General features: G+C 42.0%; 1 protein-coding gene across 2 annotated transcripts in view; it reads right to left on the bottom strand.

Moving 5' to 3' along the window:
* Positions 1 to 25,746, bottom strand: part of CRACD (capping protein inhibiting regulator of actin dynamics) — a 224,706-nt gene that overhangs the window by 45,057 nt on the left and 153,903 nt on the right. The window contains exon 4 of one of the 2 annotated variants that reach the window (XM_025290025.3): positions 9,272 to 9,443. In XM_025290025.3, coding sequence (XP_025145810.1) covers positions 9,272 to 9,443 — 172 coding nt within the window. Of the gene's footprint in view, positions 1 to 9,271; positions 9,444 to 25,746 lie in introns of those variants that run through there. The other variant, XM_025290027.3, reaches the window with a different exon arrangement.

Consider the following 25,746-nt stretch of genomic DNA (forward strand, 5'->3'; position numbering starts at 1 on the left):
AGGAAGAGGAAGAAAGTTTGGAGTCTTAAAACACAGACACTGAGGACTGTAAGTCAAAGGATCATCTACTCCAGCCTCTAGGCTCAGTCTCCGGTCTACATCACGTAGGACGATCAATCATCTAGCCTGCCTCTAACATTCTGTAGGGACTCCTCAGCCTTCCATGCTACCTGTTCCACTCTTCAGGTGCCCCACCTGGAGTAAGGTCTTTTCACAAACCTCTCTAGCCACCGTGGGAATCAGTTTAGTCTTGGTCTATGCTTTGGAAATAGAAAACTAGTTATCAACATCCTCTTCATCTCAGTAGTAATATTAGCCTGCATTTGGAAAGTACTTTTTTATAGCAAATAGTGTTGGGTCCCATGAATTTTTAAAATAATTTTATTTGGTTTATTTATTTTTGGCTGTGCTGAGTCTTCATTGCTGCTTGGGCTTTTCTCTAGCTGCAGTGAGCAAGGGCTACTTTTTGTTGTGGTGCTCAGGCTTCTCACTGCAGTGGCTTCTCCTGTGTGGAGCACAGGGTCTAGGCACATGGGCTTCAGCAATTGCTGGGCATGGGCTCAGTAGCTGCAGCTCACAGGCTTAGTTGCTCAGCGGCAAGTGTGATCTTCCCAGACCAGGGATCAAACCCATATCTCCTGCATTGGCAGGCACATTCTTTACCACTGAGCCACAAGGGAAGCCCCCACATGCATTTTTTGTCCTCATAATTATTCCGGAAGACAGCATATCCATTTAACAGATCAAGAGGCTGGCTTGGTTAAGGTCACACAGCTCTGAAAACACCTGGATTCACAAGAGGATCCTGGCTTCCAATCTACTGCCCTTCCACATTTTGTATCTCTAATAATTACTGAAACTGATCATCAGCCTTCTTTCTCCGAGACTTATTCAGCCCAGTCTACTCCTGCTTAGTCCTAATTTTCATGCATTTAATGTTTTTTGCACCTCTTGTCTATTCTCTGTTCAATTATAGCACATCCCAGGTTCTCATGGATAGAGAATAAATGATCAAGTAAAATAGTCTTTTCTGACTTCATCTTTTGAAAAGCAGTAAGGCCAAGGAACCGAAGCACACACAGTAATCAGAGAGCCTGAGCTTCACTGTAATTTCATTGGTGACATGCTGTCTCACTACACCAACCGTATAATTTTCCTTTTCCAGCAGGTCAAAGGGACAGAGATCCTCTTCACCACGGTGGGAAACTGAAGGATGAATTAGAAGAATACTGACTGGTACAGTGAGTGGGAAGAGTCAGTATGGTAAAAAGGGGAGGATTCATGTATTCATTCATTCAATGAATAATTATTGAATGCCTGTTATGTGCTAGGCACAGTGCTAGAGGCTGGAAATAGGATGAAAGGTAAGGTGTGCAGGCCTACTTTTAAGGAAAAGTAAAGAAAGTTGTGAGAACAAGGGCAGGGGGTCCTGATCTAGGCTCAGGGGGCCAGAGAAAGCTTGCTCCCTGGAGGAAGGTGCATTTGTGCAGAAAACTGCAGGATGAAGAGGAATTAGATGAGGAAGGAGGTAGAGGTGGGGGATGGGGCTTTCCAGACGAATTACCATGTGCAAAATCAGCTGAGTTGGAGTCATATGGTAAGTCTATGTTTAACAATTTGGAGGAGCTGTCCAAGTGTTTTCCAAAGTGGCGGCATCATTTTACATTATCAGCAAGTAGGAGGGTTCCAATTTCTTACATCCTTATCAAAACTTTTAGACAGTGGATTTGGTTTTATGGAGTTGTACAGTCCATGGAATTCTCCAGGCCAGAATACTGGAGCGGGTAGCCTTTCCCTTCTCCAGGGGATCTTCCCGACCCAGAGATCAAACCCAGGTCTCCTGCATTGCAGGCGGATTCTTTACCAACTGAGCTGTCAGGGCTTCCCTGGTGGCTCAGAGGGTAAAGCATCTGCCTGCAATGCAGGAGACCTGGGTTTGATCCCTGGGTCAGGAAGATCCCCTGGAGAAGGAAATGGCAACCCACTCCAGTACTCTTGCCTGGAAAATCCCATGGACAGAGAAGCCTGGTAGACTCAGTCCATGGGATCGCAAAGAGTCAGACATGACGGAGAGACTTAACTTTCTATCAAAACTTACTATTGTCTGTCTTTTTTACTACAGTCTTCCTAATGGGTGTGAAGTGATCAGGTCAGAACCTGTGCCCCAGGAAGAGGACTCAGAAAGAAAAGGAGACTATATGGGCAGAGATCCTGCCTAGGCAGTGAGGGGTTCAAGCCACATACTGGGTACCCCAGTCCTGGGGTCCAATGCAGGGAAGATGAGCCCTGGTGGCTGGTTGGAGGGCCAGTCAGAGGGACTAACAGGAGGGCTTTGGGAAGCCTGGACTTTTTTCTTAGGAGTAGTGGGCACACTGAAATACAAAACCCTAATCTTTTTTCCTTTTCCCCCCAAACTTTAAATGTCTTCTTTTGTATTGGGGCTTAGCCAATTGCCAATGTCATGGCAGTTTCAGGTGAACAGGGAAGGGACTCAGCCATACACGTATCCATTCTCCCTCTATACTCCCTCCCATCCAGGCTGGCACACAACACTGAGCAGAGTTCCATGTGCTATACCTAGGTCTTTGTTGGTTATCCATTTTAAATATAGCAGTGTATACATGCCCTTCCCAAACTACCCAACTGTCCCTTCCCCCAAGCCCCCTCCAACCCCACCCCCACAACCATAAATTTGTTTTCTAAGTCTGTGAATCTCTTTCTGTTTTGTAAGTAAGTTCATCTGTATCATTTTTTAGATCCCACATAGAAGGGATGTCATATGATATTTTTCCTTCTCTATCTAACTTACTTCACTCAGTATGATCCTCTCTAGGTCCAAACACAGAGTTGCTGCAAAATGCATTATTTCATTCTTTTTAATGGCTGCATAATATTCCACTGTATATATGTACCACATCTTCTGTATCTATTCCTCTGTCAATGGACATTTAGAAAACCTGAATCTCGTATTCTGCAATCTTGCTCAACTTTATTAGTTGAATGGTTTTCTTGTGGATTCCTTGGGATTTTCTATATATAAGATCATGGCATCTGCGGATAGATAGCTTTATTTCTTCCTTTCCAAGATTAAAGCTTCTATTTCTTGCCTAACTGTCCTAGTTATAACTTACAATAAGTACAGTGTTAAAAAGCGATTCTTGTCTTTTTCCTGATCTCAAGGGAAACGCATTTTTTTCACCATTAAGCATAATATTAGCTGTGGATTTTCACCACTGTCCTTTATCAAGTTGAAGAAATTCCTTTCCACTCCCAATTTTGAATGTTTTTTTATCATGTAAGGGTGTTGGATTTTGTCAAACGCTTTTATCTCCATCAGCTGAGATGTTGTGGTTTGTGTCCTTTACTTTGTTAATATAGCATATTATATTGATTGATTTTTGGATATAAAACTAACTTTGTATTTCTGGCTTAAATTCCATTAGGTCATGGTGTATAATCCTTTCTATATGTTGTTGGAATCAGTTTGCTAGTATTTTGTTTCGGATTTTTATGTCTTGATTCCTTAGAGATATTGGTCTGTAATTTTCTTTTTCTGTGATGTCTTTGCCTGGTTTGGGTATTAAGGTTAACAGTGGCCTCACAGAATGAGCTGGAAAGTTTCCTCCTATTTGCCACATTCGTTCTCAAGAGGAAGCCTCTGCTTATGCCATTTCTGACTGGAAACATCCGTGCCTTGTCTCTCAGCCACTTCAAGTCCTATCACTTGTTGGGAGACAGCTCAAGGCCTCCTCATTCCTGAGCCCCTTCCTGTCCTGCTCCAGCCCCAGGGTGAGCTCACCCTCCAGGGAGCCCCTTCAGTTCTTAACGTGCTTAGAGCTGGCACTTGCTGTTAAGTGCTGTAGCTGTGTGTGATACAGTCAATGCCAGGTGTTAAGTAGAAACTGGAAGCAGGACAAGTGCTGTCCTCGTAAGTAGCAGAACCTCCGTCAGCAGCTGAGGGCCAAAGGATACCCGAGCTTAGTGACCCAGGGCCACGTGACTAGCTCCCTAGCACAGCTGCAGCAGGACAGAGGCAGAGTAATGGGTGGTTCCGAGGGCACTCATTACTGTCTGAATAGTGCCTCAGCGACTTACCAGCAAGTCATTCTCAAATGGGAGTAATAATGTCAATCTCAGAGAGTCATGGTAAATATTACATGAATTCACCTATGTAAAACACATTTGTATTAAGTTTAACACGTGGTAACTTTAATATACACCAATGGATATTCTCTGAGGGGGGAAAAATTGTGGTTAAAGGAATCTTGGAAATGCTGCAAACGACAGCTCTCTTCTTGGAAATTCCCAGGGCACAATGGCATAGTAAAAGCTCTGAAAAGTCCTATGTAAAGAATTCTATTTAATTCGTTTCGGTCCAGGATTTCCCAGACCTTTTTGTCAAAATGACCTTCTCCCCCTTTTGAAATTTAAAATCTATTTAACACACTTTGGGAAACACAGTATTAGCTGTCTTTAGTTAATAAAGGAAGTCATATTAAATTGTTAAAAACTGATCATGTTTTACTGTTTTGCTTTTCCCACTGGCATGTATAATTTAAAAGTAGCAGCCTAGGAGAAATAAAGGCTTCTAACCTAGAGAAAGACAGAATGCTTTAAGACCCAAAGGAAATGAGAAATTTCAGGCAGAAGGAGCAGATCAATAATGAGCTATTTTTGGCCATGGAGACATTTCTAGAATTACAGATTCTTGGAGTTTGACAGCATGTTAAAGTTCAGCTCCTTTAAATTCCTACCCGGTGCAGAAATTGCCCTTCATCAGTCCCAATCCCCCTGGCATACATCCAGCCTCTCCATTTTTAAACAGCTCTAGTAATTATGAAATTCTCCTTCACACTGGGCCGAAGTCTGCCTCCTTGGAGCCTCCACCTGAGATCATGTTCACAGAATTTTGAGTTTTGTATTTTAGTACCAGCTGCCCATTTTGGAGATTGACAAATAAAATACACTACGTATATATATACTTTTTGAATCCTACACAACGTAAAAGAGCGTATCTGTTAATTGAGCAGCAAACTGAAAATAAGGATTGTTAGAAGCAGCATTTCTCATCTTCTCCTTCTGTAAACAGGGCAGATAATCAGAAGTTCAGCTATACTGTAAGTGATGCATGTAATATTTACTTCATGGGTGGAATTATTTCTCAGTTGGAAATTTCTGGGACTTCCCTGGTAGTACAATGGATAAGAATATGCCTCCCAACGCAGGGGTGAGTACAATCTCTGGTCTGGGAAGATTCTACATGACTCGGAGCAACTAAGCCCATGCGCCACACCTACTGAAGCCCGAGCACCTAGAGCTTGTGCTTTGCAACAAGAGAAGTCACCGCAACGAGAAACCTGTGCACCGCAACGAAGAGCAGCCCCTGCTGGCCACAACTAGAGAAAGCCTGCCTGCAGCATTGAAGAACCAAAGCAGCAATAAATATGTAAATAATTGAATAATTTAAAAAAGAAAATTTCTGAGAAGAAAACAGGAATATATATATTTTAAGGAACTTCTATTTTCCTATTTTTTTAATTTTAAAAATATTTAACGAGCCATTTTTTTTTGATTTTAAATCTTTTTAGTTTAAAACATATTTATAATTCCCAAAATGTCAACATTCATTACTAATTATTTACAGATTTAAAAATAATTTACATGATCAGATCATCCTACAAATAAGGTTTTTTATCTAAAGCAATTCTAACCAGATATGTTGTTGGAAAGGAGATTTTAATGGTCAGCTTCTTCAGATGATTGTGTATATTCTCTGATATGTTACCCAAAGTTGAGAAGTGATGCCTCCTTGAGACCTCCCCTGACTTCCCAAGTGCAGGTTCAAACAGTTGCTAATCAGGAAAGGGAGAAAATGAAGAAACCAGGATCAGTCAAGAAACAACAGTTCAGTTCAGTTCAGTTGCTCAGTGTGTCCAACTCTTTTCAACCCCATAGACTGCAGCATGCCGGCCTTCTCTGTCTATTACCAACTTCCGGAGCTAGCTCAATCTTATGTCCATTGAGTTCATGATGCCATCCAACCATCTCATCCTTGTCCCCTTCTCCGCCTGCCTTCAATCTTTCCCAGCATCAGGGTCTTTTCCAGTGAGTCAGTTCTTCACATCAGGTGGCCAAAGTATTGGAATTTCAGCTTCAACATCAGTCCTTCCATGGAACACCCAGGACTGATCTCCTTTAGGATGGACTGGTTGGATCTCCTTGCAGTCCAAGGGACTCTTCAAAAGTCTTCTCCAACACCACAGTTCAAAAGCATCAATTTTTTGGAAACAAGTGTTCAATATTAATACTGTATAGTAGCTCTTTGATATTGCTATAGTGACCCCATTTTACAAAGGTGAATCTGAATTTTCTTGTATCTTCTTTTAGAAATGAGGATAAAAGCTTTATAAGTAATATAGAAAACTGATGAAGCTGATCATGTCTGCAAATGGTCAAACATGCAAACTTAAAGGGAATGAATATATTTACATGTGTATATTTATAGTATGTAGATACTGACTTCAAAAAGAAAAACATGAAGTTCATTAGCTATTAAATATACCATCTAAGAAGAAAAGTAATCTACAGTAGGAGATTAAACCCTCTTGTCTATAACAATTTCCTGTGTGCCGTGCTGTATTTCTTGCCCATTTCACTCTTGCCACTATCCAAGCACAAACTGTGGTACAACTTTATGAACTGTATCATCCCAAAGAACAAGGGTTAGTTTTTATTAGTGCAATAAAAAAAGCATACTGTTTCAGAGGCAGGATTTTAGGGTCATTAGATCCCAAGAGGATCAACTGTCAATATGCTAAATCATCAAATTTGATCTGATATTGCAATTAAGACTTTCAAAATTATGAACTATATAATCATTTAAAAGTTATATTAGGATACACACCACTTTTTTGCTTTCATATAATAAAATGTGAGTGCCCCCACTGAAAAGCTGTAAACAAGACAGGCATGGTCCCTGCCATTGTAGAAATTAGATTCCAAGGAAGAAAGAAAACAGGTAAACAAAGTAAGTAAACTAAATATGTTCTGCTGCTGCTGCTAAGTCGTTTCATCGTGTCTAACTCTGTGCTACCCCAGAGACGGCAGCCCACCAGGCTCCTCTGTCCCTGGGATTCTCCAGGCAAGAATACTGGAGTGGGTTGCCATTTCCTTCTCCAATGCATGAAAGTGAAAAGTGAAAGTGAAGTCGCTCAGTTGTGTCTGACTCTTAGCGACCCCAAGGACTGGAGCCTACCAGGCTCCTCTGTCCATGAGATTTTCCAGGCAAGAGTAGTGGAGTGGGGTGCCATTGCCTTCTCCGTTAACGAGCCATTTTAAAACTCACTATCCAAAGTTTATCCTTCTAGCTTCCTGTACTATACAAATGTGTTAAACAATTAAAATACAGCTGTTATTTTGTTATATAATGTTTCATAAATATAGGTTTATTAACAAGAACAGGTAACATTACATATATTTAATGGAAATGTAGCTGTTAGATCCAATATAGATTTCCCCAAGGCTTTGTAAAACTTTAAACCTTAAGGAAAAAACCTAAGGGTAATTGGAATACCAATTAAGTGGGATGAGAACCAGAGTCTAGGGTCTTCTGAGTCTAATATAGTTCAACAAGAAATCAGAGACTTGACAGAGCTATAAAAAGGATAAGTTGTGCTTCCATAGGACAGTCCTTCTAAAGGAGAACTTTCCAGACTTGAGCTCAGATTTTGCATTAAACTGCTACTTGGTCATATTTTAGTATCTGTACCTCATTCTGACGTGTGAAGCAAAAAGTTTCACAGTCTTACTTTGCAAAGGAAGAAACTGAAGTAAAATCAAAACTGATTCATGCTGAACAATACTCAACTCTACATCAGTACTGATATTCCAGCAATTGGGTTTAGTTTGGTGCTAGCTGTGTTCTCTTTCAGTGAGATCGTTTCCTTTGGTCAGTAGTTTCCTTACTAAAGACAATGGAAAACAAATAACGGGCCTGTGGAGAAAAGAAGTCAGCATTACTTGGAACTAATAAATGTTGTCGTGGGCACTGTAAAGCTTAATGTGGATGGCTTGCTTGAGGATTCTGTAATCTGGGCTCAACTGCAGCTGACAACACTATACTCACAGACAGACCACTGAGGATGTTTTTGTCTTTGTCCTTGAAACACAATAATATCACAGATGACATCATCTATGCCATTAACACGTACTTAATGCATTGCCAAGCATTCACAGGAAACACTTTCTAAGCGCCTAAGATGAGGCTGAATAAACCCTGTCCCTGACTTCACAGAACTGACAGGTGAGTGAGAGAGACAGACAAGCCCATCAATAACGTCCAGAGAAAGCGACAAGCTCTTTGCTGGAGCCAGGCTCCCGATGCTGGGGGAATGCTGTCAAGGGCAAACAAACCAGAACTGGTAGTGGGAAAGGGCTTCTCAGAGGAGCTGACTGCAGACCTGTCAGGAGCAGAGCTTAACCATCTCTGACTTCAATTCCCAGCACTCAGGTGAGAAAGTACTGCCTGACCCTGCTTGTCTAAGTTCTTGACACTGTCACAGCCAGATGTAGTGTGCTCTAAGAGGAGGAGAAAGGGAGAGAGGAGGAGTGAGAGCAGAGACAGGGAGACAGAGAAGGAGGAGAGAGCAGAGACGGGGGAGAGAGAGAGAGGGAGAGAGTAGAGATAGGGAGAGAGACAGAAGGAGAGAGCAGAGACAGGGAGACAGAGAGAAGGAGGAGAGAGCAGAGACAGGGAGAGAGAGAGAAGGAGGAGGAGAGGGAGAAGGGATGGAGGAGTGCAGAGAAGAGGGGAGACAGGAGGAGAGAGAACAAGGAGCAGCAACTGAAAGCTCACTGGAGGCAGGTTCTGGAAGTTGCAAGAGATGGCCAGGGGTATGAGGGTGACATCCTGTGTCCCAGCAGTCTGTGTACTCAACATGGGTGTGAAACCTTTCTCCTTGCCAGGCAGTGGGACAGGGGACACAGTTTCCTTCAGCCCACGGAAGCTTGTTGAGCTGAGGCAGTGAGCTGCCACTTTCCTCCCAGGGCGAGGGCAGCAAGAGGAAGGCTTAGACTCCGGTGGTCTCCCGGCAAGTGAGACCCGTGTGCCAGCTCCCCGAGGTGTCTGCGTAGAGCAAGCACCCCGTGCACCCCGATCCTCCACCTTCCCGGAGGTGGAACCCTGGCCAAGGTGGCCCTGCCTCCCTTGGGACTCCACTCCCCACCCCGGAACTCCGCAGAAGGTCTGGGGGTAAAAAGTGTGAGTGATTACCTCAGACTGCCCTCCAGGGTCTCCTCGTCAGAAGAGAAGGTTCCATTGCTGACACTTGGGGGAGAGCAACACTTGCGCCCCGCAGATGCCTCCTGGGATACAGATGTGCCTTTCTTTTTCCTTTTGCCGAACAACTTCTTAAAAGGCTGGAATTTGCCTCCTTTCTTCTTGTCTGTGGATTACAAGATAAACACGCTGCAGCTGGACAAGGCTGCACCTCTGAGCCTAGAGCAAATTATGACCGGGGCTGCGAGCCAGGGCAAAGGGCGGCCGTCGGAGCCAACAGCCACCTGGCCCGGCGCCAGCATGGTCCTCGGGCAGCGGGGCCACACAGCTGCCGGGACGACGCGCCCCTGGGCAGGGTCTTCTGCCCCATGGGCACCACCAAGGGCTTCCAAGCTTCATGCTGGCTGGCAGGGCATCCCCTGTGTGTGCTACATGATGCCAGTGCCTGCTTTCTTTAACAAAGCAGATGGCCAGGGCCCCTTTCCGTGGGAGATGCTGAGAAAAACACCTAAGTTAGACAGGCGGTTAAAAGGTTTTATATATAGATATAGATAGATAAGATAGATACACATATAACTTTATATATATACATACATCATCTTCCCTGAGAATCACTCACTCTCTTTCAGCCTTTATTAGGTAATAGAAGATAACTGCTAACTCTTGGCATAAGCTTTGCCCCCAATTCCCTCCATCCCCATATATTTGCAGTTTATTCCTCTTGTCTCCTTTTAAGACATACTATGAAGAGCCCCAGAGGAGCTGTTATGAACATCTTTCCATATATTATTAGATCCAATCAGGACCCAGGCTTACTGCCAGCACTTTCTACAGTTATTTTAGGTAATACCTTTCAGTTCTACTCCTTTGTATACGAATTCTTCTAAATTACCCCACTCCTACACCCCAGAAGAGAAAGTGTTAATCAGCCTCTACTAGGAGAAGCTTCCTCTCAGATCTTTCCTTTCAAAAGCTTAGTCATTTATCCAGAGGCCAATCTTTTTTTTTTTAATTATTTAATCCTTACTATCTATGTATGACTGCTGGCTCAGCAGGTAAAGAATCAGCCTGCAATGCAGGAAGCACAGGAGATGCAGGTTTGATCTCTGGGTCAGGAAGATCCTCTAGAGAAGCGGTAACCACTCCAGTATTCTTGCCTGGAGAATTCCATGAACAGAGGTGTCACAAAGAGTCAGACACGACTGAATGACTAAGCATGCACATATTTGACACACGTATGACTTCTGTAAGAACTTTACAGATATTACCTCAGTTATCCTCAAAACTACCTGGGAAGTAGATACTGCAAACATCTGTGTTTTCTGGATGAGAAACCTGAGCCCAGAGATGAAATTACTTGTCTGTGTCATGGGAAACATATCTTGGAAGCTGGAGTCAGGAGCTTTGAGGGGAGAGGAGAGATGAGCGTTCATCATATGTATGGGAAAGTACCTGCACAATACACACAGGACTGAGCCCCCATCTGGGTGTCAAGTCCCCAGACCTCTGCTGTCCAGAGATCTGGGTATTAAAACAAGGCTAATCATCTCATTTCCTCTCGTGATCTGCAGTTATGGCCTTACTAAGAGTTCACAGAAAATCTGATGTGAGGAAGAAGTGGTTTAAACTACTTTGCCCTAAGCAGTGGTGAGAGAAAGTGAGGAAGCATGAAGAATAATTATCAATTACAAAAAGATAACAGTCTGGGATCCTTAGTATAGATGCAAACACACCTTCAGACTTCATCGATCCCTGAAATAACATATTGTATCCCCTTTAAAAGGAAAGGAGATTGATAACATAGCAAATAAGGCACTGTGTTAGGCATGTAGTCCTCAAAAAGAGTTAAATTATTTAAAAGACATGGAAATGTGCAATATAAATGAGATTACATTATTTAAAAATGGTAAAAACAAAAAACAATTGGAGGGTTTAATTTCAAAATGTTTTCAGTAATTATTTATTCAGGCATATAGGTCAGAGATTTTCACAAAACCTACTTTTGGTTTTCATCAGTAAAGTCTCCAATGGCTAATTTTAAAAATTATAATCAGTAGCTTTTGAAGACCATCACAGAACATTAGGTAAGTGTTAGAAGAACTGACTTCACATGTTTTCCTTGGTGGTCCAGCGGTTAAGAATCCACCTTCCAATGCAGGGGATTCCAGGGGGGATCCCTTGTTAGGGAACTAAGATCCCACATGCCGCTGGACAACTAAGACCACATCCTGCAACTGGAGAGAAACCTGAGACGCAACAAAAGATCCCGTGTGCCACATTAAGACCCAAGGAAGCCGAAAATAAATATTTTTTAAAAAGAATTGACTCTCTATAAAATGAGTCAATTTAAAAATTTAAACTAATAACATTCTGTAAGGTGCCACAAGTATTGTTACTTTACTATATAATTGGTCTTTGGCACTGCCTGATGAAATAAACGAGCGCAGTACTTTCTCCATGACTGTCCAAGGTTCAAAATACGTAACTGACATCACATCTAATTTCTAGGTCGACGGCATCAGTAAATGGTCAAACAGCAACTTACGCTACACTTCATTTATTTAGGAGGTAAAATTCTCCTTTTATATCAATTGCTTCTCTTCCCACTGTAGAAATACCTAACCCCAAGTTTTCTAATTGGAAATATTCTAAAAGATCATAGTAAAGTTCTAAAAATATCAGTTATGATGACATCATTACCCCCAGCCTGGGTCCACAAATAAAGCTTTTAAGCTACGTAGAGAATTTTAGATTGTCAGAATTTACTGATAGGAAAAAAGTCATCCCTTGCTCTAAAATTAAGGTGGATTTAATGGGGTTCAATTGAGCTGGAACGAAGGGAGTTATCTATAATTAAAGGCAAATTAAATGACAGTTTCTTGAATGGCTATTTAATTGATGGGTGACTTGGTCTACATGGCCAGGCAAGAAGGCTGATGAGGGCCTTTGTAATGCCTCAGTGTCTTGAATGGTGGCAGCCACCATATAAAATATTGGCTGCATTGATCATATTGATGGGGAGGACAGAAAGTGAACAGTCTGGGAGAGGACACCAGGCTATGGAAGCCTTAGCTCAGAGAACTTGGTGGGCTTCATGCAAGCACAGAAAGGCCCTCTTCGGGTGACTTGTTCTGCAGAGCTGGCTATTTAAGGACTGTTTGTAAACCAACCAGCCTAGCACTTTGTGCTGCATGTTATATGGGTAATCACTTGGCAGGAGTCCACACATATCATCATGCAAGACGTATCAAAGTCCACACGTCAGATAGCACCCTTCTCGTGAATTACTCAGCAAAGACTATTTCTTCAATGCCTTACTTACTACCAGAAAGGTACAGGAACAGTAAAACCTACCTGAACTCTGCAACCAATAACCATTTCTCTTACCACGGGAAAAAAAAAAAAGATTCTAAATCCTAGGAACACCAATCTTTCTTCAGGGGAGGAATCACAACACAGAAGCTTTCATTAGAAGTCTACTTCAAAGCCTTAGTGTTTAGTGACATCTCAATTATTAAACAAAATTTCCCCTGTCCCCATTTCCACAATTAATTAATGTTCCTGTTGGAAATATCTTTACATTTTAAATAAAACTCAAAAGTTTACTTTTATGATTATTTTATTATTGACTGCAGCAGTTAACTAATTTTCCAAGATTAACTTTAGGAAAAAAACTTAGTAATTCCAACTAGCAGTTAGGCCCACCCAGTATTCAGACAGCAGACTATGACCAAGCAACCTCAATGCTGTTGTTGTTCAGTCACTCAGTGGTATTCGACTCTTTGCAACCCCATGGACTGCAGCATGCCAGGCTTCCCTGTCCTTCACCATCTCCCAGAGCTTGCTCAAACTTATGTCCATTGAGTTGGTGATGCCATCCAACCATCTCATCCTCTGTCATCCCCTTCTCCTCCTGCCTTCAATCTTTCCCAGCATCAGGGTCTTTTCTAATGAGTTGGCTCTTTGCATCAGGTGGCCAAAGTATTGGAGCTTCAGCTTCACCATCAGTCCTTCCAATGAATATTCAGGACTGATTTCCTTTAGGATTGACTGATTTGATCTCCTTGCAGGCTGAGGGACTCTCAAGAGTCTTCTCCAACACTACAGTTCAAAAGCATCAATTCTTCGGCACTCAGCCTTTTTTATTAAAAGTCCAACCCTCACATCCATACATGAAACTACTAGAAAAACCACAGTTTTGACTATATGGACTTTGTCAGCAAAGTAATGTCTCTGCTTTTTAATACACTGTCTAGGTGTGAATAGTATGAAAAAGCAATCTTAATAGGGAATAAAATTTTATAAATCAGGTAAGGAGTTATACTCTTATTTACTTGACTCCCCAGTTTTATTCTCAATGTTTAGGTCTAAGATCTTCCATATCAAAAAGGCAAGTACCTACATTTTATGAAGCACTTGCAATTCTATACCACAGAAACCATCATGAAAACCTGAGCATATGTCTGTACATATCCTTCATTAAACTATTTTATGATCAATTTATGATTTGGCAGCTGTTATCAACAGTCTGTCTCCACCACAGAATTAATTGGATTAAGTGAGTGGTCATCACTAGCAGCTATTTTCTTGACAAATAACCCCAATTGTTATTGTGAATATTTTTGTACAGATGGGCCTAAAAAATCAAAGCAGTTTTCACAATGTAGCAAAACAGACAACTTCTGCAATGCTAATATGAAATACTCCCAAAATACGACAGTCATACAGAAGGAGTAGGACATAGCAAAATATTCTCTAGCATTAGAATATTTAGGATGGCATTTTACAACTTTACCACAGAAATTTACTCTTGTTGGGTGAATTAGGGCAGTGGGGAAAGGAGAGAAAGGAGAAGAAATAAGTATTATTTCTACTAAATTTGTTTTTTCTTACTGACTGTGGCTCTAGTTAGGGGTTAAGTGTGTGGGCCCTAGAGATGAGAGTGTGTAGTTGGCCTGAATCCTGATCCCATGTCTTGCTAGCTATGGAACATCTGCTTAGCAGCCTCTGTGGATACTTACCATCTTAAAATGATAAGACTGAGTTGATAGGAGAAAAAGCAGCGGGTATCACATTTTCTTAATATTTCAGCATTTTTCTGCTATAATTTTTCACATGAAAGAACCTATATCTGCATATACACTGCTTCGGGGATCACAATAATTTTCATTCTTTAAATACTGAATTGAATTAATTTACTTTCATCATCTAATAATTACTTAAGGGGATTTTTTTTTCATTTAAAAAAGTGCTCACTATCTATTATTTCATGGATATAATTACATACCATTTGATGGCTACATCAGTATAATTACTAGTTTATACAGAAGACTCTAAAAATTAAAAACCACTGGGCAAGTCAAGCAAATCTGATTCATTTTTCCATTTGTCATGAGGATGCAACTCTTACATTTTCATTTCTAAATCTAAAATAATAAAAGCATACAATTTCTCTGCATTAGATTTATATAACACCCTTCCAAATGAGAAACAGAATTTCCTCTCTTGGTTCATTTAGAACATCGTGTCTTAGTCTGGAGTTTCTCAGACTGTGCTCTGTGGGTCAGTACCAGGCTCTTATTCAAAGACCAGTCCACTTGAGAATCCATGTAAAACAAAGTTAAACTTGTTTCTTCACTATGGGACCTTTCAGGGTTTTTAATATGCTGATACCAAGTATTGTGCTCCAGAAGAGCAGTGCTGCCCAAACTTGACTTTCTGAACATCCATCATGACTAGTGCTCCTCTGAATACTCTGGGAAACAATGTCTTCATTATCTCTTTAAAATGTCTTGTAGTTTCTTTAGGTCCCATACACTCTAAATTTCTCCCCTAAATTCCAGAGCACACTGCTCAGTAAACAGGAGTTTACTAGAGTGTAGCTCTAGTGATCTTTTTTTTTTTTTTAACTGAACAGCTTCTTCTCAAAAGTATTCTGATGTTCCAGAATTAAGAGAAGCACTGCAGGATTCCTCTTAAGTTAGTAAAATTACAGGATTCAGGCAATTGCTGTGTACCGTGTCCTAACACAATGCTTGACACAAAACAGACACTCGATATACAGATCAACTGTTTCATTAGAGTCAGATGTGCTTTGAAAATCAGAAGTTTTCAGACTGTGTACGTGAAAGAAAGTGAAGTCGCTGAGTCGTGTCCGACTCTTTGCGACCCCGTGGACTGTAGCCCACCAGGCTCCTCTGTCCATGGGATTCTCCAGGCAAGAGGACTGGAGTGGGTGCCATTTGCTATATAGAGGCATGTTAAAACCCCACGGTGTGTGACTGCACTTTACAATCAAATGCAGTGTTTCTGGAAAACATTTATATTCATCCTAGTGTTAATAAATGAATTTTGCACCAAGCTGACAAAGAACCTTAGTGAGTTTGAAAGTACAGATAGGAGGTGGTGATCTCTTTAATCTCTTTAGGCAGTACAGTCAGTCTCACAATCACACTTGTTTTGAAACTGCAAATTTGTTCCAATGTGACTGCTACATGCTATCTCATCCATGACCAGCGGCAGGTGAGCGCTTGTTAAAGTGCACTCTGCTGAAATGAGGTGTGTGGAAACACACAAAACCTCCACCCACATACACCTCAAACGTCTACCAGTTCCCCCAGATGGCCACCTGTGCTTTGAGATAAACCCGTGCACACGCGGTGTTGCCGCTTTCTGTCTCCCTTCCACAGCCTCACAGCAACTCACAAGGTGCAGCCCTCCAATACTCCAATCCACAAGAAAACTCTAGGTCTTTTTCAAGGTAGAATACCATATATATTACAGTATTGGTTTATTTCATGACCATTTAACATGTGTAAAACTGTGATACCTTTTTTTAATTAGTGCCTACCCTTTTAAATATGGCACGGATAATTTTTTTGTGTTGTGCTGCTCTCCCATTTTCCAATGAGTCCCTGGTTCTCCCTTTGTGGTTCAGCATAGCTCATTGATTTTTAGCAAGACGTATGTCATGTGATAGTAGAACTCACTGCACATACTAAGGAAAACATACTGAAACAGGTTTGTACTGTACTTACTAGATCTACGCAAGGACCAACCAAAGAAAATGTAACTTCCTGGCTGCTTCTTGGGTCCTTTGTTTCTCAAAACCAATTTTTAATTTTCCCAGTTTTTCCCATTGGACTCTCAGAACCTCCTTGTACAGATTTCACAATAATTCACAAGAGAAACTAAATAATACTGAGAAACAGTTACAGAGGCAGACATAATTTTTAATGTGAAGTCTCAGTGTTTGGCCACATTTCTCCCACATACTAGAAGACGTGTGGGTGGTGGTTCTTTTCACTGCCAATTTCTGTCACTTGAGTTTCAGAGGGTGCTGTGAATCAACACCCAACTCTGAGAGGGAAATACTGGTTGGGGGAGCTGCCTGCTACCTTGCTCTGCAATTTAGTGCAGTAGCAAACTACCTCAAAGGATACCTCAACCCAAGGGCTGAACACCTTAAATTCATTTCAATTCAACATATGCTAACTAAACACCCAACACCTGTAGGATCTGCGTGGGGCCCAGCAGGCAGCACTAGTGAGTAAAGAAAGTTTTAGGGACATCTGAGTCTGTATCCGTCAGGGTTTAATCAGAGAAACCAAACCAGCAGGAGGTGTTTTTACACAGGCATGCGTGAGTGTGTGCATGTGTACGTGTGTGTGTGCATGTAAGATCCATTAAGAGAATTATTGCAAAAAATTGGCTTATGCCAGGTGCGGGCTGGCTAAGCAAGTTTGAACCCACAGGGCAACTCCTTAGGAAGGGCAGGCTCGAGTCTGCTGCTGCTTCACAGGTGGAATTTCTTTTCTCAGAGAAGCCTCAGCTCTTTTTAAGGTCTTTCAATGTATAGAATCAGGCCCACCCAGATTATCCTGAATAATCTCCCTTGCTTAAAGTCAACTGATTATGGACTTTAATTACATACAAAATATCTTCACAGCAACAGTTTAATTAAACAACATTTATGTTTCATTAAATAACTGGGGAGTATACCCTAGCCAAGTTGACACAGCAACAAAATGATCATCACACTCCACCCTCTCAACTTGGCTCTCATGCACACTCACACCACACTTCATTTCCAAATAAAGCCAATAACAAAGTCATACTTTCACTGACATGATACAGCTATCCTACGTACATCTGAAAACACCCATTCCGCAGAAGAAGTTCAAAGTCCTTGGGCAATGCTCACACTTCTCCTATAACTTATATACTGAGATATAAAGTAAAAGTGAAAGTGTTAGTCGCTCAGTTGTGTCTAACTCTTCACAACCCCATGGACTGCAGCCCGCTAAGCTCCTCTGTCTATGGAATTCTCCAGGCAAGAACACCGGGCAAGAAGCCATTCCCTTCTTCAGGGGATCTTCCTGACCCAGGGATCGAACCTGGGTCTCCTGCATTGCAGGCAGACTCTTTACTGTCTTAGCCAACAGGGAAGCCCCACTGAGATACAAAAGTTATTATTAAAACATCTTATGTTTGATGATGAGATAGGAAAACATATTTTGTTACTATACAGAAAAACATATTCCTATCAAAATAAGGAAGAAGTACCCATAACTAGTATGGGTTGTTTCTGCAACAGTCATGTGGTCTTCAGAGCTATCTTCTTTTTTTTAATATTTATTTTTAATTGATTGATGTTTGGTTTACAATACTGGTTTGATCATAGCTATCTTCTTCCACTACCCATTGCTTTTGCCCTCAGCAAGGACTTCAGCTGGTTGTGGTTCTTTGCCTGGTGAGTTGATTCACACCTGAAGAACCTGGTCTATTAGCTGTCCCCAACTGGGCTGTTGTAGTTTTCGATTACCCCACAGGATGTGGGAATACTAATATGCCCTAAGGGATCTCCAGGAGTCCAGACATACTCTTCCTTGCTTCCATTATACAGTAGCAGCAATTTTCCCTTGATAATCAGAGTCAATCACTGCATCCCGTACAGTAACTCTCTTCCTTGCCCATTGAATGAGAAGCAGGAAGAATCCACAGGGACCATGTGAATCTCAACAATTCACTATGTAGTCTCCTGGAATCACTGCTGTGTCTACTGATGGAAGTAATCCTCCTACTGTAACTAAGAACTCTAGACAAACAGAACTTGAGGTCAAGGGAACAGGAAGATACATTTTCCTAGTGGATCACAGAAAATGAAGCCACTCCCATTTCTACCCATTGATTCCTGGACCAATGAAGCCTGGCTATGAGAGAGACATTACTACATATTGGACACTGACATAGAACATATACCATAACCTAGAAGACACAGTCCCAGCCCCCCAAGGTATCGTTATGTCACTGCTGCTGCTGCTGCTAAGTCACTTCAGTCGTGTCCAACTCTGTGCGACCCCATAGACGGCAGCCTACCAGGCTCCCCCATCCCTGGGATTCTATAGGCAAGAACACTGGAGTGGGTTGCCATTTCCTCCTCCAATGCATGTAAGTGAAAAGTGAAAGTAAAGTCACTCAGTCGTGTCCGACTCTTCTCGACCCCGTGGACTGCAGCCTACCAGGCTCCTCCGTCCATGGGATTTTCCAGGCAAGAGTACTGGAGTGGGGAGCCACTGCCTTCTCCGGCTATGTCACTAGCACTATATAATTGAGTCTTCAAAGCCACTGCAGTATGATATCAAGCCAGCTGCTACAGGATGATGGGGAGCACAGACAAGACCAATGAATTCCACAAGCCAGGGCCTCTCAAGTTCCTTGATTAAAAATGATATTGTGGGTTGCAGCCCACCAGGCTCTTCTGTCCATGGGGATCCTTCAGGCAAGAATACTGCAGTGGGTTGCCATGCCCTCCTCCAGGGGATCTTCCAAACCCAGGGACTGAACTCAGGTCTTCCACATTGCAGGAGGATTCTTTACCATCTGAGCCACCAGAGAAGCCCCAAACTACCATAATAGAAGATAAGATAGTCTGTAAGTGCATGAATGATAGTTTTGACAGAAGCACCACAGGCAAAGAAGGCAGATCTTTTTCCAGAATGTCTGTTCTAGTAAGAATAAAGTGTTGTTCTTTGCATGATGGAAACAGGTCTTCTGTGCCTACCTATGGGTACTGAAAGTGAAAGTTGCTCAGTCATGTTTGACTCTTTGTGACCCCATGGACTATACAGTCCATGGAATTCTCCAGGCCAGAATACTGGAATGGATAGCCTTTCCCTTCTCCAGGGGATCTTTTCAACCCAGGGATTGAACCCATGTCTCTTACATTGCAGGCAGGTTCTTTACCAGCTGAACCACAAGGGAAGCATCTATGGGTAGAACTACTCTGATATAATTTCTGGAAACAGAAAAAAATACTGTTTTTAAAGATTTTCAAATGGAATTATATAGTCTGTGTCAGTACTCCAGATTGTGTCAGACAGTCCTGTCAGGCTATTCTTCTTTGATCTGAACCCCTTCCTTTGCACCAATACCATGTTTATTTCTTTTGATTCTACTCTGTTCTCCCTGGAGAGCATTTTGTGGGGATGAGGCGGTCCTTTGAGAATCACTGCCCTCCCAGCAGGTTTCTCATACCTAGACTAAACCTTGGACAATAGCTCAGACAGGTAATAGATTCACCCTGGCAATGTCCTATTCTGGGGAGACAAAAAAGACACAACCACTGTGTTTTATAGAAACCTTCCATTAGTTCGTGCACCAGATACTGGTAGAATAAGCGACAGCCCAATCCTGAGAGTCCAAGGGAAGGTGATTTAAATTTCCTCCAGTGTCTGGGATGTATTATCTCTTTGACTAATAATCCCTGGGTTCACATGATGCGGAAGTTGGAGAGAAACCTCAAAGGTGTCCTTTGTCCTTTTATGGTTGGGCATCATTTTGTAAGGTAATCTAGGTTCAGGGGTTACAAACACCTTAGAAATGCAAATGTTTCCCACATAACTCACTGTCCACAGCCTTCCAGGAGAGTCACAGGAGCTCTACTGCGAACACAAAGGTCACTCCTGAACCAAAAACGTTGTGGCTCAGATTTTATTACCTAAACACAGCCCTCTGGGCAAATACTGCTGCTTTTTGGTTTGTTTGTTTTAGCATCACCAAGTCTGCTGCTGCTGCTAAGTCGCTTCATTCGTGTCCAACTCTGTGCGACCCCAGAGACGGCAGCCCACCAGGCTCCTCCGTCCCTGGGATTCTCCAGGCAAGAACACTGGAGTGGGTTGCCATTTCCTTCTCCAATGCATGGAAGTGAAAAGTGAAAGTGAAGTCGCTCAGTCGTGTCCGACTCCTAGTGAGCCCATGGACTGCAGCCTACCAGGCTCCTCTGTCCATGGGATCTTCCAGGCAAGAGTACTGGAGTGGGTTGCCATTGCCTTCACCAAGTCTAACAGTGGCTAAACCTGTGATTTTTTTGTGTGTGTACTATTTCTCAATAATAAGGAGAGATGCTCTTCATCTCAAGAGGTTATGTAAATGCAGGGAAACAACCCCTCCAATCTTGAAGATCTGGGTTTATTTGGTCACCACTGCCATTTTCTAGCTTCTTGGGACCTCAGTTTCCACATCTGCAAAATGAAGCACCTAAGCTCTATACGAGGGTCCCTCCCTGTTTTCAAACTCTAAGAATCATTTCTTTAAAATGTTTGTGAACTTCAGGGGCTTCCCTGGTGGTCCAGTGGTTAAGACTCTGCCTTTCAATGCAAGGGACACCAGTTCGATCCCTGGTCTGGAAAGACATTACATGCTGCAGAGCAACTAAGCCCATGTGCCATAACTGCTGAACCCACGCTCTAGAACCTGCACTCTGCAACAAAAGCTACCACAATGAGAAGCCCATGCACCACAACCAAGAGCAGCCCCCACATGTAACTAGAGAAAGCCCACATGTGGCAATGAAGACCTAGCACAGCTGAAAATAAATAAATAAATCTTAAAAAAAAATGTTGGTGAAGTTAGAATATATTCTGGCTCATAAAACCTCTCTTTTCGTAAGTTATCTGTTAATTATATTCATTATATTTTCTCCATTCCTGGTTTGTCTCCTAATTACACTGGTTTTGTTACCATCATACTTATTTTGCAAAATTAAGGACCTTCAGGGTTTGGAAGAAGCAATAACATAGTCTGCAAGTCGGCAAAAAGAGAGCCAAGTCATTCCATTTCTTTGTGTCAGAATCCAGGTTCCCATTCCTAGGAATGCCAGTGCTGATGGAGAAGAAACAGTGCCACAATCCTAGAACCTGAATCCCCAACCCCATCACCCCACTGCCATTCTGGGTCTGACTCAGTGAGGTCTTCTAAGACAAGTGACTAATGTGAGCCTCAACTCTGGGAAAAACTTTTTCTGAAGGGAAAAAGCCTTCAGACACACTTCTGAGATTTCAGGGATTATATTAGGCACTCAGGGTTCCTGTTAAGTTCTGAAGGACAAAGTCAGATGGGTCCCAGACAATCTCAGATTTATGGGCCAATGATACAAATGGGGACAGCTTTAGTTGCTGACCAATTCTACCCCAGTATATTGGAAAAGACCCTGATGCTGGGAAAGACTGAGAGCAGGAGGAGAAGGAGGAGACAGAGGATGAGAAGGTTGGATGGCATCACCAACTCAATGGACATGAATTCGAGCAAACTCCGGGAGATGGTGAAGGACAGGGAAGCCTGGCGTGCTGCAGTCCATGGGGTCACAAAAAGTCGGACACGACTGAGCAACTGAACAACAATATTCAGATTCTGCTAGACTTGCATTTGCCTGTCTGCTTTTCTTAGCTGTATATTAAGGAATGCATGCCCTATCTGGATTCTTACTGTACTTAATAATACTACAACTTTATGTCCTGTCTACCAACTCAGCCCATCTGTGGAGAAGCAGTGTTATTCTGTCTAGCACAGGTCCTTGCTACCTCTGCAAGAGTCCCTTTTCCATGGTGATGAGTGCAGACCTGGGACACTGACTGATCAACCATATTGACTGCAGTCCTGCAGCACTGAGCTGGCACTGGCATATCACAGGAATGTTTGAGTTCCTGACACCAGCTAATAGGAACTCAAAATTTAGGAGGAGAATAAGTTGTTTTTCAAAATTCAAGAAGTTTTCAAGATTCTGGTCTCCTATGAGAAAAAGGTAGAGATTTGTTAGAAGAAAGCATCCTGGTAATGGTTCATAGGGCTCTCTCTACTGGGCTTCCCTGGTGGCTCAGATGGTAATGAATCTGCCTACAATGCAGGAGACCCAAGTTTGATCCTTGGGTTGGGAAGATACCCTGGAGAAGGGAATGGCAACCCACTCAAGTATTCTTGCCTGGAAAATTCCACGGACAGAGGAACCTGGTGGGCTACTGTCCATGGGGTTGCAAAGGGTCAGAAATGACTGAGCGACTAACACTACCCTACTTGATGGTCCAAAGGTTTTACTGACAGCGGTGATGGCAGTATGTGTGTACCCTGGGTCAGCTGAAAAGAAGATACAACGTCCTCCCTCAGGGGCTGGTGATGCTAGGGAAGCTTGGATGAAGGGAATCCTAAGGCCAGTGTCCTGTACATAGTGAGTGATAGCACACTTAGTAGTAGACCCCACATTCAGTTTAGTAGAATTCAGAATCCTTTAAAACTAAGTAGAAAAGAGAAGAAAATGGAATAAAATACAAAACAGGATGAGTATGATTTCAGAAAACTCTTGTCTCTAGTTTATATATGTGTGTTTATGTCTGTGGGTATACACAATTTTGTGCACACATATGTTCTGATATAAGATGTATTTCTTGCTCCAGATCAAGTCAAAAATACTTGAGAAATGCTAATAAAAAAATTAACACACTTTCCAGTAAACCAGGCATGCATTTCAATGCAAGAGTCAAAAACTGTTTATCAACACAAGCCATTGCATATGTTGTAGGCACGCTGGCTAAATGAGAGAAAGTAATACATTCAAAAACAAGCTAACAGCTGCCAAAGCAATTAAATAAGCTCCCTGACACTGCCAAAGCCAAAGCTGATGTTCATACTACACTCTACTTTGGCTTTGGTCATTCTATAAAATCTTCCACTGCTGAATTAAAAAAGGAAGAAAGTTTCATGAAACTTGCACCTTTGTGGCTGCTGAGCTTGGTTTTGGAGCATAACTTAAAAACTCCTAATTTGGGAAACATCTTTTAAAAAGGTATTACGTTTCACCTTTTGTACCTTCTTTACCCTCAATATAAAATTTCATGCAGGAAATCCAATCTGCTAGCACAAGATTCATTTTTGCTGAATCACATCACTTTATTTTTCAAATTCCTTTCTCAGAACAATTTCAAGGAGCTGGGAGTGACAATTAAGTCACTACTTGGGAAGTTAGCCGAATAAGGTCAGATGCCAAGTGAGTGAAGAAATCAGGTCTCTTGCCTCTGAGCCTGCTGTCCAGCCATCTAGTCAGGGAGGCACTCTGATCAGAAGATGGACCACTGAGGAATATCCTGCTTCTCTCCATCACTCTTCCCAGGATTCCTCTCCTAGACTGATATCCAAAGTATTGATGAAGCACTAGGATATTAGGCAAAAGAATGAAGGAGATCATTCTGGAACTGCTGAACAGAAGTACTGTATTAGACTCCTTCACAAGTCATGTGGGAAATTTCAGAACTTGTCACTAGCCCCTAGAATCACACAGGTGCAGATATCAATGGATTCAAGGAATCTTTAGATACTCTTAATGCTAAATTCCAGTGGTTATGGAGGACCCTTAAAAGACTATTTCAAAATATGACTGTAAGAAAATGAAGTTGCTAGCCGAGGAGTAAATGGTATTTTTTTTTTTTTTACCATAAAGAATAAAACTTGTTCAGTTCAGTTCAGTTCAGTCGCTCAGTCGTGCCCGACTCTTTGAGACCTCATGAATCGCAGCACGCCAGGCCTCCCTGTCCATCACCAACTCCCGGAGTTCACTCAGACTCACGTCCATTGAGTCAGTGATGCCATCCAGCCATCTCATCCTCTGTCATCCCCTTCTCCTCCTGCCCCCAATCCCTCCCAGCATCAGAGCCTTTTCCAATGAGTCAACTCTTGTAAACTTTGTTAAACTTTGGCTATGTGCCAGGCTTGAAGCTTTACATGTAATATCTCACAACCACTCAATAAGTTATTATTTTTCACATTTATAGGTGAGGAAACTGAGGCTCAGAGAGGTGAAATGATTTTTCCAGTGTTACATGGCTGATAAGTGGCAGTGCTGAGATTCAAACCAAGTCTGTCTAATTCCAAATACCATGATCTCAACCATTTTTGCTGCATTTCAAATGTGCGTCTTGGTGATGCTTCTTGACTGAACACTCCCTCTACAGGAGGCAGATGAGCTCTGAAGTAAGATCCTGAGTTTGAGTCTCAATTCACTTACTTACAAGAAATAAGACTCAAGTTTCCCAGTCTCCTAAGTTTCTGTTCTCTTGTCTATAAACCATGAATAACAATAATACAAAGCTTACTGATTTATAAGAGTTAAATACTGCATATAAATCATTTAGCAGAATGTGAGCATATAGTAAGTATTCAAAAAAAATTAGGAATTATAGTGATAGTATTAAGAAATTCATTGAACTGATGAATGGATATGTTATGACCTTTAAGTACCATTTCTTAGTTGCTACTAAAAAAAGAAAAGAGATGAGGAAGAGAAAGGAGAAGAGTGGGAAACAGGGTGCAAAATGGGAGAAAAAAGAAAATAAAGAGGAAAAGGGAATGTAAGGATATATTTAATGAGAAAAAAATTTAATTTTAGGTATTTTTCAGAGTAATTCAGACTTATTCAGAAGATGTACATAAGGCTTCTTGATCCTATCTCACCCCAATCCCAGAACATATTTAATCTCACTGGCATGTGGCAGTGTTCCAGATAGCAAGAAAGTAATGCTAACCCTCTTTCCAGTTGCCTACAGTTCTAGACAAATATATAAACAAGTAATGTTTGTAATATATCAGCGACACAGGCAATAACAGACACATGCACAATTTAAAATTAGAGTTCAAATAACCATGACATGAGGCATTCTCTTTTTTTCAATGAGGGCTAGAAACCAACCTGCTGCTGCTACTGCTGCTAAATCACTTCAGTCGTGTCCGACTGACTCTGTGCGACCCCATAGACGGCAGCCCACCAGGTTCCTCTGTCCACAGGATTCTCCAGGCAAGAACACTGGAGTGGGTTGCCATTTCCTTTTCTGAGAAACCAACCTCCATCCTAATAATTACACTAATCCAGGATGCTGCCAGGCTTTGGGGTAAAAGGCAAATAGACACATTCCAAGAGGAATCCTCCTCCTCCTCCCTCCAACACAATCCAAGAGGACTTTGTGGAAATGGAGGCTTTAGCAGACTCTGAAAGACAACTGTCAAGGTAGGGAACCTGGTGCTTTTGGCAAAATTTAGTGTCTCTAAATAATGCACTGAGCCTTGACTACATTTTAATTCTAAAAATCCATGCTGTTGTTCCCTCTCCAAACAGACTGCAAGCTCCATGACAGCAGGGCCCTCTGCTT

Source organism: Bubalus bubalis, chromosome 7 (assembly GCF_019923935.1).
Source record: "Bubalus bubalis isolate 160015118507 breed Murrah chromosome 7, NDDB_SH_1, whole genome shotgun sequence".
NCBI lineage: Eukaryota > Metazoa > Chordata > Mammalia > Artiodactyla > Bovidae > Bubalus > Bubalus bubalis.